This window comes from Arachis ipaensis, chromosome B05 (genome assembly GCF_000816755.2).
Source record: "Arachis ipaensis cultivar K30076 chromosome B05, Araip1.1, whole genome shotgun sequence".
Lineage (NCBI taxonomy): Eukaryota > Viridiplantae > Streptophyta > Magnoliopsida > Fabales > Fabaceae > Arachis > Arachis ipaensis.
Window position 1 is genome coordinate 133,412,809 of NC_029789.2, and position 13,939 is coordinate 133,426,747.

Sequence of the window (13,939 nt, forward strand, 5' to 3'; positions counted from 1 at the left end):
AAACACATAAAAAAATTAAAAATTATTTAACTAATTTTTTTTTCAACATGAAATTATTGTTTTGTACAGAAAGGTCAAATTATATGTATTGCGAAAAGGTCAAATTTCTTTGTTTAAATATAATTTGACCAATTCATAATAAATTTTGATGGTCCTTAATATTATTTTTTTATTCTAAAACCTATAAGTTTATAATAAATTTTTTTAAAAACATGTTCATCTATTTTTGTAATCGATGAACAAATATATACAGGTTTCCATCTAATATAAATTAAACTCAAGATGTGTAAATATATCATTTATAAGAGTTAAGGAATATTTTAGTGCAGCATTCTTTTCATAGCTAATAAAGTCTAATCTTAAAGAAATCGAACATTATTTATTTATTGTTCAAAAGAATTTGAACTTTATTTGTTACACATAAGAAAAATTTCTTTAGTAAAAAAAAAAAGTAAAGATTGTAGCTATTTTTTAAGAAAAAATTGTGCTTTTTATATATTATTTAAATTATATTTTTATGTTTCTTTATAAAAAGAAAATTTTATTTCCTCTTTGTTGAGAGTAGGACTGACAATGAGTAGGGTAGGATAGGGTTTAGACTCTATTCTAATCTTACTTGTGGGTTGAAAAATTTCTTAAAATTTTACCATACCCTATTTGCGGGTTAAGAATCTCTCAACCTTAACCCTACCCGCACCCTAAAGTTCTAAACCCTACCCTACCCGACCCAATCCGCAGAAACAAAAAAAAATTTCAAATAAATATAAAATTCAATCATTCCAAATTTCATACATATTAATAAAATAGAAAATAAAAAACTAAGTTCAAATTAAAATTAAAAACAATAAAATATTAAAGAAATCCAACATAAATTACAAATAATATGATCATCAAATAGTTTAGTGATTATTTCAAGTTTTTATAAGAAGAAGATTATGAGTACAAGACTCACTTTCTTCACTACATACATAACTTTTACATATATATTATATAATATATTAAGGGTGCGGGTAGGGTAGGGTAGGGTATACCCTAAACCCGTACCTTACCCTACCCGAACGGGTTGGTTCGGGTTGGGTACCTGCGGGTAGGGTATATATTGCTAGCCCTAGTTGAGAGTGCTTTTCACTGTACGACTTTTCCTTGTGATTGAAGATATTTTCTACAATTTAAAGCTCCTTTACAGATTATATTGTGACCCACAATATGTGATGACTAGATATTTTAACAAATTAATTTTGTTCATTATGACTAATTCATAGAGATGATACTAGACTGGTTGGAATTTTTTTGTAATGGCCCAATAACTCATCTACAAATTAAACCCTATGTACCATACATCATTACCGACTACAACAGAGGCGCTGCTTTGCGGCGGTTTTTTCCTTATTAGCAGCGGTTTTAAACCGCCGCAAAATCAAATTTTGGCAGTTTAGAAGACCGCCCTGGTTATTAGCGCGGGGAAATGATTTTGCGACGATTTTCAGTAACCGCTGGTATAACCGCTGCTGAATCAGTATTTTGCGGCAACTAATTTAGTGACGGTTCTAAATCGCTGCAATATACAAATATTTGGATTTAGTCAATTTATACCGACGATTACAAACCGCCGCAATGTTATTGCGGTTTTTTAATTTATGACTTTTGCGGCGGTTATAAAACCGCCGCTAATTCCAAATCAAATTTAAAAAAAAAAGGATTTTCCTTCTGAAAAACGCTAATTTTTTTTGGTTTAATTTTAAAAATATATTTTTAGCCCTTTTTAGATTTTTTAATACTATAAATCTTAATATTTTAAAACCATTGAATCTAAACTTGTGGTAAAAACAACAAAATTAACTGAAAAACAAAATAATATATTTATAAAAAATATCAACATAGTAAATTTCTTGCTAAGAATTACATAGTCAAATTCAAAAAAAATGTTTACTTCAAACCAAAATAAGTTCGATCCTAGGATTCTATTTTTCACTCTGTCCTTCTACGGAATTCATCCTTGCAGCGATGTCTGACGGCAACTCCTCACCCTGCCTTTGAAATAGATATCACAGAACACTCTCCATCGCCTGCCTCTTTTTTTTCTTTGCTGCTGCTTTGAACCTAATAAATTATAAGCATTGCAATCTTAATACTGTAAGTAGAAAAATGAAAGGAAGTAAACTCAGGCACACAAGATTATGAAATATAACAACAATGAAGCATTTTATCAAATATCAGTTGAGCAAAAACATTCTTTTAAATCAACATAAGAATAAAAACAAAAACAACTTGCAACCATTTCACAACAGATTTCAACACACAAATTATTTACCAATAAGTAGTAGTAGAAGTGTGGCTCGAATATCAAATGTTGCGCAAGGCAGGTTTCCTCTTCCTTTACTTCCAACAGAAACACCCAATGCAATGTCATCAGTAGCTGCTCCAGCCAAATGAATTAGTGGCCAATAGAGCAAGGCAGCCGGAACACGTTCGATTAACTGCATTGCACTTGTGAGACTTGGATTTCTACCATTTTGTACATCATCTCCAAAGGACAGAGCCATAGCTGGATGAACTTTTAAGCACAATCGAGAAAATAGTATGTCACGCATTAAGGAAATAAAATAGAGGGTTGAGCAAAACAGATATGATATGCCAACAAATACTTAAACGAAAGCCATAAACATCAACAAAAATTTTAAGGGGTCATCCAGATAGACAATATTCAGAATACATCATCAATCAAAAATAAACTTAATCAGTGTGGGGAGTCATTTAATTTCTTATAAATGCTTCTTCATCGGACAATATAGATGTAATAAGAAAAATCAATTCTCAAATCCAAATCCAATAAATCCAAATCGTTTTAAATAATTATGAATTGGATTGGGAAGTAAAAGTGAAATCAATACTATGCAAATTGTAACAAAATTATATTAAATTTTTTATATAAATCGATCTAAATTAGCATGTATTTAATATTTATAGTTCAATTGTATGTCCATATACGAGTGTAGGAGGAGTGTCTCATAAATTGCTCTCTGCCTTAATTGTTGTCATAAGTAACCAATATAACTTACTAAATCATTAGATCAACAATGATTTACTTTTGTCTTACTAGTTTGTACTCAATAACAGTCTAACATCATAACACCGTTATAGTAAATTATTAGACACTTGCAATGATTTACATGTAAATTTTGAGTTTACTTCGTCAACAACAAATTAAAAAAGAGGACACAAATGCATATATTTTTCAATCAAGATATTCATGTAGAATTGATTTTCAACCAATTTATTTACCTAAATTACCCCAAAAAGAATGTACGTATATTAATTAATTCATCGTATATATCTTGCTGAGGATATATATATAAGTCTTACTCCTAATCTATCTATTTATCTATCTTGGTCAGCCTATATATAATTGTTGTTGCACATTTTAATCAGCCTGAATCCCTTCAGTCAAGTTTATTATAGGAGCCAAACTGTGACCAACCTAGCTACAATCAAGTCTATATATTCTAATAACTTGGGGATGTGCATTTATCAATGTATAACTTGGGGATATGAATTTATCAAAAAAGCATACCATTGGTGAATCCATAAAATGCACTTGTAGTGGCACCAATAGCAGCAATCTGTGCAATATTAAAATCCATGAACAAAGTTTACAACTTTAAAACACCCATATAATTAAAAATAGTAAAATTTCTATACTACACTCAATTGCATCCTTCACTACACTCAATTTGAACGGCGTCTCTTGAAAGGGGAGCTACGTAGTGAAGATTACTGGGTACAAAAAATGAGCAAAACCAATTTCAAAGTGCATAGAAATAAAGTTCAGAATAAATCAAATAAAAAAGAAAACACCAGAAGTAATGAGCAGAGCAGAAGGAAGGAGGCACTAACAACGAGTAGAAGTTGGGACGTTCTTGCGATAGGTCTTACCATTAATTTGAATAGCACCTTTACCTCTTGTGATTTCCAGTAATGCAACAGGTGAACCTCCACGTTGTGTAGAATAACAACCATGATCAGTAATCTAAAATAGTAATTACCCAAAATGCATCATACAAATGACTCATTTTCTATAACCAAAATGCAAACTAGATAGATCATTAGAAATTCACCCGCCTATTTTGAATTGCATAAAATAGAAAGTGGAACCTACTCTACCTCGATGTTACTCAACTTACATAAAATATTGCCAACAGTTGGATCTTTAAGCCATAAATTGCACTGACAACCTTGGCCAATGGTGAAGATAGGATCACACATAGGTTGATGAGGAATCTGGAGAAGAAAGAAAAACAAATATGATTAATGCTAGATTGACATGACTAATGAAAACACAATCGGCTCATAATTCTCCCCATTTTAAGCCCAAAAGAGCAGAAGATACTTCAAAGTAGATGTCTCACTTACTCATGTCTAGCACGGTAGCATCTATATATTTTATGGTGAAATCACACACAAAATTGCTTTTATCAAGTAATGCAAAATCTTTGGCGCAAAATATCACTAACTGTCGCATGATATTGCAAGAAACAAAATTTTCTCTAGCTAGAAGAATACAACAACAACCAAGCCATATCTCATTTGGTTGGGTGCACTAAATGAATCAAACATTGCCATCCATAGTGTCCTTATCATAGATCATATCTGCATAGAACTTTAAAACATATTCAAAACACTTGGCATATTATCGAATACTTGGCATGCAAAAGCATAAACAACACAAAATAACACTAACAAGCATTCTTTGCAACACCAATTCAAAATTTCGCACCAATGACATAAAAAGTCAGTAGCATTTCGCAGCTACTCAGCAAAGCATCAGTCAATCAATCCAAACAATTTGAAATTCAAACTCAAGAAGCTCTTAACAGCATGTTTAACTATGTATAAACTAACACTAATTCCAATAAGAAAATCCTAATTCTAACCTAAACTCAACTAACAACAGCAAATAATTCTAAGCAAATCAAATTAATACTAGAATCAACATATAACTAATCCTAAATTAACTAAAATAGAGAAGAAAAGGTGATCTGAGAACCTGAGTCGAGTTAATACTAGAGTGGCTCTGTTCTGATTCTGCGACTAGGAATGAGAGAGGCATGGGCGAGTTAGAGAGTGGTGCACGAATTGTGAATCACACTTTTCACAACGCGTACCACTAACCAGCAAGTGCACTGGGTCGTCCAAGTAATACCTTACGTGAGTAAGGGTCGAATCCCACGGAGATTGTTGGTTTGCAAACTTAAACTGTTGCTTGTCCTCAAGCAACTAGACAAATAAAATAGAAGACTAGTAGGTTGAGAAGCAATAATATCTCAAGAGTTTTTGATTGAAGCTCAGATTCTAATTAGATGAGCGGGACTAGTAGCTTTTTGCTTCTGAACAGATTAGAGCTTTGCTTGTCCTCAAGCAAAAGAAAAAGAAGGAGATGGGTAGAAGGAGAGCTCCTCCCCACCATCCTGGCATTTGAACGCCCAAACACTACCTGTTTTGGGCGTTCAATGCCCAAATGCTGCTCTCCTGGGCGTTCAACGCCCAGTTGTTGCCCTTTTCTGGCATTGAACGCCAGATAGCTATCCTTACTGGCGTTCAGCGCCCACTGGATGCCCATTTTAGGCGCTGAACGCCCAAAATGGCCTTCACTGGCGTTTTCTTGCCAGTAAGCTCCCTATCTCTGTTTTGTGTGTAGATTCCATCTGTAACCCTGTAAACTTATGCAAATGATTCTTTACCTTAGTGTCAGTGAACTTTATATAAACAACTAAAAATAAAAATAGGGTAAAATGCTCAGAGGATTAAAACTACTAGGAATAGACTAAAAACTAACTAAAACATCCTAAAAACTATATGAAATTAACCCCAAAAAGCGTATAAAATATCCGCTCATCAGAGAGCCACAGGCCCACAGTGCGAGGTTGTAAGGAGGGGAAGAATATGGTCGCGATGGCGATGGATGGTAGTCGGCGGCGAGAAAGAGAAGGCGGGAGACAAGGGAAGAGAAAGAGAGGAAGGTTTTTCGCAGTGGTTGTTCGGCGAAGAAGAAGAAGATGGTGGTTTTGTGGTTCTGACGGAGACGCTGGGGGTGATGATCGATGGTGGTGCTCCGTGGGTGGCCAAAAAGAAGTTAAAGCTGGAAAAGGGGGAGTGATTCAGACTTCAGTGCTCTGGACTTCAGTGAGTGACGGGGCACTTAGAGCTGGCTCTCTTCTTTGATTTGATTTGCAACTGTTGGAAAACTATCCGCCATTATCTTAGTTCTTTTTGTAGCAGAGCCCAAACCACTATCCTATTAGCCGCTATCTTTCCAATTTATTGCGATTTGATAAACAGCCGTTAATTAGCCGCTGCTATCATCCGTATTTGTTGTAATGACCAAATAACCTTTTCACATTTTATATTTTCACGTAAAAAAAATTATCTGACAAATCTAACAACATATGTAATAAGAATTAAATATGATTTTATGTTATAAGTTGATTTGGACAATATTTAATTTAAAATGTGAAAAGGTTATTTTGGTAATGATATATGGTACGTAGGGTTTAATTTGTATGGGCTTACCAGTTACTAGAAGGAGCACCGAAAACTCTAATTTCTATGTTGAGTGGAACTTGAGAATGGGAGCTTTACGTACCCAACCCAATAGCTCCTCTCAGAGAATGATGATGGTGATTTTGAGCTGGTCCTTATGGAAGGCTAAGAACAGGTTCATCTTTGATAATATATCAACTAGTGTGGAAGAGATAAGGGCGTCGGCTTTGAAGCTGCAGAAAGAGCTTCAACAAATTCCCACTTCCTAATTGATGAGCACTTTACTTTTTTATCTCTCTTATTAGATTATTATATGATGTTACCTCTATAGTAGAGCATTGAGAGTCCCCCATTTTTTTTATTTGTCCTATATATAGACACCTATATATTTCTTTCATTTCATGAATGGAATTATCTAACTTTAAACAAAAAAACAAATTAAATAATAATTAATTAAATATTTTCCTTCACATTAACAACCACATAAATTAGTAAATTACATTACCATAACTAACTATATGATAATTGAATTTATGTATATAAATTAACAATTAACCAAAAAATTTATGAAAACTTTCGTTAACAAATTACCTCATTAATATTTATTAAATAAATTAACAACTAAATTAATATTATCATGTAAAATAAATATTATGATAAAAATTAAATTTTCAAAATTTAAATCAAATTCTCAATCTTCATCCCTAAACCCCTTATCATTAAATTCTAAAATTTTAAATCCTCCGATCTTAAAATCAAAATCTTAAACCATCAAACTCTAAATTCTAAACAAAAAACAATAAATTCTAATTTAATTTTTTAATTATAAATCTTAAACCATTATATGATAATAGGGTTTAATTTGTAGATGAATTATTAAGAGTGTGTTTGATAAATATGTTGACAGTACGAAAAACACATTTAATCTTCTTCAACTAATCCAATATCATTTCTATAAATTAATTATAATGAACAAAATTAATTTGTCAAAATATCTAGTCATTACCTATTGTGAGTCTCACCATAACCTGCAAAAGAGCTTTAACTTATGGAAAATGTCTTCAGTGATTCAATCACACACTCTCTCTCTCTCTCTGAACACTTGTCTCTCAATAGTATTGACAACAAAATATACAGGTGTACACTATAGACCTTGCCATTTGTTAATACAATAACAAGCTAAAGTATTGAAGTTTTCGGATTGTCTTATTTCATTTTATTCCAAGTTCCAATAGTTGTGTCATATAGCTAGATACGTCATAGACTTGCTAAACACACAAGGATCAAGAACCAAGAACCATGACACACAAGGAGCGTCCAAGTATAAATAAATACGAAGAAGATCAGATAAACTTCGGAAAGATAACATAGATCAAATCATTATCTACTTTTAATATAAACATGAAATTAAAAAATTTTACAAAAAGGTCAAATAGTTGGGGTTGGCTAACAAATTTCCGAAAGGACAATATTGTAGTTAAACTAGCAATAAAAAATTTATTTATATAAAAATGTTTAGTTTAATTGATTTGTATTTTTATTTTTAGTATTTTTAACTTTTAAAATTTTGCCAAGGTAAAAGCTAAAATGAAAAGTGAACATATTTTTTATTGATATTTTTACTATTTTTTTATTTTTTTCTTCCACAAAATTTTAAAAATATAAAAATTGAAATAAAAACGCAAACACACATTTAATTTTTGAAGTGAGGTTAATGTTTTATACAAAACGTCAAATTATACTACTTATTGGACCTTAATTTTAAAATATTTCTTTGGTATAATAATATTGAGAATCTATCTGTATAAGAACAAAAATAATTGATAATTTATTAATATTTGGTAGGAAAAAGTCAAATATAATTTTACTAATATAGATAGATGAATTTTTCATATATTTTATACCAATTTCGCTATGTGTATACATTTATATAAACAATGTTTTAAGTAGTATTTTATTAAAATCAACACAGGCTCTCATGATATTTTTTGATAAAAAAAATTAACTACATAATTAATTAAAACAATCATATTAGATATATACACAAAATTAATCACATAAAATAAATAATAAAAAAATAATTTTTATTTTATATTTATAAAATATTCACTAAACAAAAAGATACGTTTATATGCAAAAACTTAAAAATTTAATAATAAAATAATAATTTTATATCATATTGTTTGAATTGGATTGGATCAAGTTTAATAAGTTAATAGTATAAATTTTAGTCAATTTTCAATTTATATTTTATTAGAGGAACGATTTTATTTTGTTTGTTTTAGATTTGAACACCCTAAAATTACATAGAACTATATCTAGCATTATTAGAACATCTTACAAGGAAATCAACTTTCTATCGGTCAACATTATTACCAATTTTCGCCTTTGTGTGAAATTACATTTTTTTTTTATCATTCTCAATTCTTTCTCTTTCTTCCTTTAAATATAAACTTTTTCTTTAGCTATTAGTATTCGGATATCGAATAATTAATACTACTAGTATATATGTAAGGCCCACATCGGTTGGAGAGGGGAACGAAGCATGCCTTATAAGGGTGTGGATACCTCTCCCTAGCATGACGCGTTTTGACGAGTGAGTGTGGGGGGCTTTGGCCATCATCCCTATCGTCAAAGGCAAAACCGTGAGGCCTTATGTGCCAAAGCGGACAATATCGTGCTAGCGATGAATGATAATTTTATTTGTTTTCAAAATATAACAATGACTCCTTAATAGTAATATATAGTTTGTAATTAAATTAAATATTTACATTAGAATTCTATTTTTTAAAAATTTTTTTATTAAATAATATTAGTAGTTAAATTTGTAGATATTTTCTCATGATTTATGAGAAAAATTTTTAAACTTTAACTGATTTAGACAAGTATAATCTAATATGAGATAAAATTTATCTTTAAATGACCTAGCAAAAAAAAAAACTATTATAAAAAACTGTTTTTGTTAAAATATACCTAGAACTGTTTTATATTTTAGTATCATATTCATTCTTGGAATTAGAATAATATGACCAACATTATTACCTGTTGAAACTCACCAATATATTTTATCTATTCTTGAGTTGAAATAGTTGTATTTATATCTAAAAAAGGTTTCATATTTTTTGTTCGTTTTAACACCTATCAATTAACTGCTAAATATAAGATTAATGCACAATATCTTAGCACAATGATGACAGATTTATTAGTTCAAAATAATTTATAATATTTTTGTCTATTTCAAGATAGATGATAAAAATTTTACAAAAAAAAAGATAGAATACGTACAATTTATACTTATACATTATGCATAGGCACTATTGTATATAATTATTCACTATCCCTACAAAAAGGGAGGTAAGTCAAAAAGGTGAAGAAGTAAACACACAACAACTTTCATTGATGTTATTTCATCACTCAATTCCCCAAATTAGAAATAAGATTAAGCATGTAAGAAATATATATAATTTAAACATTGAGATGACTTAACATGTGAAAAATTATGATAAATAAATTTCTATGGAATAAAAATAATAAAATTTATAAAACTGATTAATATATTTAAAATAATCAAATAAAATAAATCACAAATTTTATTTTTAAGAAAATTTTTTATTTTCTCTATGCGTTATTATTGCACCTTGTTTTCTGAACAACTTTACTTAAAAGAACTCTCTCTCCCCTTCCTCTTTCCATCTTCTACCTCTACCCAACGCATGTTTATCAATCTAGTTTTTTCTGCAACTTCCAGGTACTCTCTCTTTTCTATTTTTTGTTTGTTTTTTATTTTTCGCAGTTGAAGATGCATGTGTTTGCATTCATTTCTCTCTACTTTTACTTCTTCTTCTTTTATAATTTTTTGCACCAGCTTCTATTATTTTGTTTTTTCATAGATGTATTTGTTTTTTTTTTTTTTTTTTGCATGTGAGAATCCCTTGATTCTCCTTTGAACTACCTTTCTTTTGGTCATAAAAGCTTTTCTTCTCATTTTCTTTCAATTTTTTTTTAGATCGGTACCACCGCATAACTTTTTTTTCTAGATTCTTTTGTTTCTGTTGTTTTTGGAGCAAATTTCATTCACTTTAATTTTCTAAAACATAGTGGTTCTCCTACAGATTTGCCCAAAAAATGGTGAGGAGAAAAGTGGTTGCCACTAACGAACACATTGGAACCTCCAACGAAGCTTTTCTGACTTCTAGTCATTTCCAGAAACATGATTTATATACTTGGGTAGCTGAGGAAGTTAAAAATACTCCTTCTACCATCACCAAAAAAGATCTTGATGAATTGAAAGGGTCAGGTGTGATCTTCACTTTTGATGATGTCGGTAACCACTACTCACTTACTCTCCCTAACTAAGGAGAGCGGCGTCTTTGCCATATTAATCATCATGCCAAAAATGTTCCAGATTGGATGTGGATGTATGAAACTTTATTTACATGTCTCGGAGTTCGGATTCCTTTTTCTGATTTTCAACAAGATGTCTTGAAGTTGTGTGGATGTGCCCCTTCTCAGATGCATCCTAATAGTTGGGCCATCATTCGAGGATTTGAACTACTATGTTCATTCCTCGACTTTCCCATCTCCACCAGAGTGTTTTTTTACTTTTTTAACTTTGCTATTTCTTTTGGTGCTTGTGGTCAAGGTTTCTTATCTTTCCAAGCTAACCACAATCATAGAATTTTCAACCTTTTTGAAGAATCGTACCATGGTTTTAAAGAAAAATATTTTAAAGTTGAAAGGGTCTCTGGGTCCCAACCTTTTTTCATGACTTCGGAGAATGAAAAAAGGTTTAACCTTTATTGGAACTTTCACGTTGCTTCTCCAAAGATTGAATTGAAAGGTATGAACCCAATAGAGCGTGACATCATTCACACTCTTCTTGGTTTATGGAATGATAACCCTTTGGATTTGAGGATGATCCTTGCTGATGTGCAAGCTTCTAAAAATGTTGTTGGTAATGACATTTCTTCTTACTTATGTCTATTTTTTAAATTTTAAATAGTATAATGTTCTTCTCACTTTAATTGTTTTCCTCTTTTGATAGTTAAAATGGTTGGTGGAACTGAGGCCATTACTGCTATGAGGCGAAAGTTGGGTACTAACACTATCTCGACAAACACTGAAGGCAGGGATATGATTTCTTCTTCAACTATCCATGGCAATCTTTCACCTCCAGAACCTCAGAAATCAACCATTGATATTGAAATCTTAGATGCCCATCCTCCTTCGAGCTCTCTAGTGAGAAAGAAACAAAAGAGCAAGGACAAAAGGCTTAATCAATAACCACTCAAGCGGAAGATCTAAGTTCCTATGGTTGTGTCTTGAAAAAAGATTTCCGCTACTGTGACTTTGTTGATTCTTTCTTATTGACCGAGGAGACCAAGTCAAAGTTAGTTGAGATGCCTGTGGAAGACACCTTACCTCGAATTCAAAAGATTCTCCTTCGCTCAGCTGCCTTCGTTCGGGATGTAGAGAAGGAGATCCCAAGCTTCCGTTCTAAAATTGCATCAAAAGAAAAGGAGCTTCAAACTTCTGCTATTCAAATTCAAATTTTGAATGCTACCTTAGCCTCGTTACAAGAAGATAATAGGAAACTCCGAGAAAGTGTTAAATCTTTGGAAGAGGATAAGAAGACTTCAGTATCTCGAGTTAAGGATTCGATGAAAAAGGTTGTTGAGATGGAGAAGAATAACTCTACACTTGCCAAGACTGTTGAGAATGCTGAACGTGCTGCTATTGATGGTATTTTCGATGCTGAGAAGAACATCTTCAACCAGATCAAGCTTTTGGCTCCTGAGTTGGATATCTCCTCAGTTAGCGCTTTCAAGAAGGTCATGGATGGGCAAGTAGTAGATATTACGTACTAAGTTTTTTTGCATTTTGCAATGTATTTCTTTCTTTTCAGGGTATTTTCCACTTTAACTTTGTGTTGGTTAAGCTTATGTAACTGCCCTTTAATTCTAGAATTTCAATCTCACATGACCATTTTAAATAACTTATTTGCGCTTTATTTCTTTGTTATCATTTTTTCCATATTAGCGCGACCATGTACTCATAGTATATATATACACATTTAACATCATAAGATAAACAAAGATATCAATATGAATTGAAACTAAGACTTTATTGAATCAAAAATAAAACTAATACAAGTTTTAATGGCCTCATTAAAATCCTTTTGACAGAAAAAGAGTGCCTTTATTCATACATTAGGAATTTATAAGAATAATACCTCCTCAAATGATTAGCAGTCTAGGTTCTCAGTACCTTAGATCCATCAAAGTTTTCTATCTTGTACGTTTCTATTTCTAGGACTTCTTTAATCTTAAAGGGTTCTTTTCAATTTGGTGATAGCTTTCTTTAACTTGACGAGGTCCCGACATCAACTTGTCTCAAAACCAAATCACCCTCTTGAAGACTTCTAAATTTTACTTTAGTGTTATACCTTTTAGCCACTCTAATCAATCGCAACCTCATAATATCGTGGCCATTGTCCCTCTTTTGGCCACGCTTTTAAAGCGTAGCAAGAAAAAAGTGCGGCCACATGCCTTTTTTCTTGTAGTGACTCATGTTCAGCTAAAATAGACATTGATCTCACTTTATTTATGAGAATTGAGATCAAGTGCAACACGATCATTTGTGCTTTCGAGGAGCATCGTAGCACTTGGTTTCCCGACTTCCATAGGGATCACAGCCTCTTTACCATAAGTTATCCCAAAAAAGTGTTTATCTAGTGGTAGATTCTGGTGTCGTATAGTACGACCAAAGTATAGACCATAATTCATCATCTGATAGCCCCTTGATCTCATCCAGCCTTTTCTTCAACACATTTAAGATGACCTTGTTAGCTGCTTTAGCTTAGCCATTACATACTTGGTGAAGGTTTAATTTTACCCTTTTTTACACTTTTTTACATACTCCATTACATCTTTAATGATTGTGGGCCAACAGTATCCTACCTCATGACTTTTTGAACTAGGAATTTTCCACCCAAATGATGTCCACAATATCTTTCATGAATTTTCTGTAATACATACATCACTTGCTGAGGTGAAGTAGAGGGTGTGACAACCCTCTTTTATATAATTAACCATCTATGATGGTACATTGAGAGATTTCAATCTTAGCTTTTTGGCTTTTGTTGGGTCATCAAGAAAAAATTCATGTTCTAAATACGTTAAGATCAGATCCATCTAAGTGCTAATAACGCTAGAGTGGGATATCATTACATTGTTAGTACTAACAGAAGGTTCTTACAATACTTATTGAATCAAAGTTCGATTCTCACTCCCAAGTTTGGTATTTACTAACTTGGATAGGATGTCAGTCCGTGTATTTTTTTTCTCTAGAAACATGCTTAATTAAAAGGATTTAAAATTAGCTACATCCTCCTGAACCTTTT

General features: G+C 31.7%; 1 protein-coding gene across 7 annotated transcripts in view; it reads left to right on the forward strand.

The window, feature by feature from the left end:
* LOC107642100 overlaps positions 1–12,537 on the forward strand; it is a 61,487-nt gene extending 48,950 nt beyond the window's left edge. For 2 of the 7 annotated variants that reach the window (XM_021102848.1, XM_021102849.1), the window contains exon 2: positions 11,582–12,537. In XM_021102848.1, coding sequence (XP_020958507.1) covers positions 11,937–12,404 — 468 coding nt within the window. In that variant the 5' untranslated portion in view covers positions 11,582–11,936 and the 3' untranslated portion in view covers positions 12,405–12,537. Of the gene's footprint in view, positions 1–10,182; positions 10,286–10,468; positions 11,492–11,581 lie in introns of those variants that run through there. The other 5 variants (XM_021102845.1, XM_016345417.2, XM_021102850.1 and 2 more) reach the window with 5 other exon arrangements.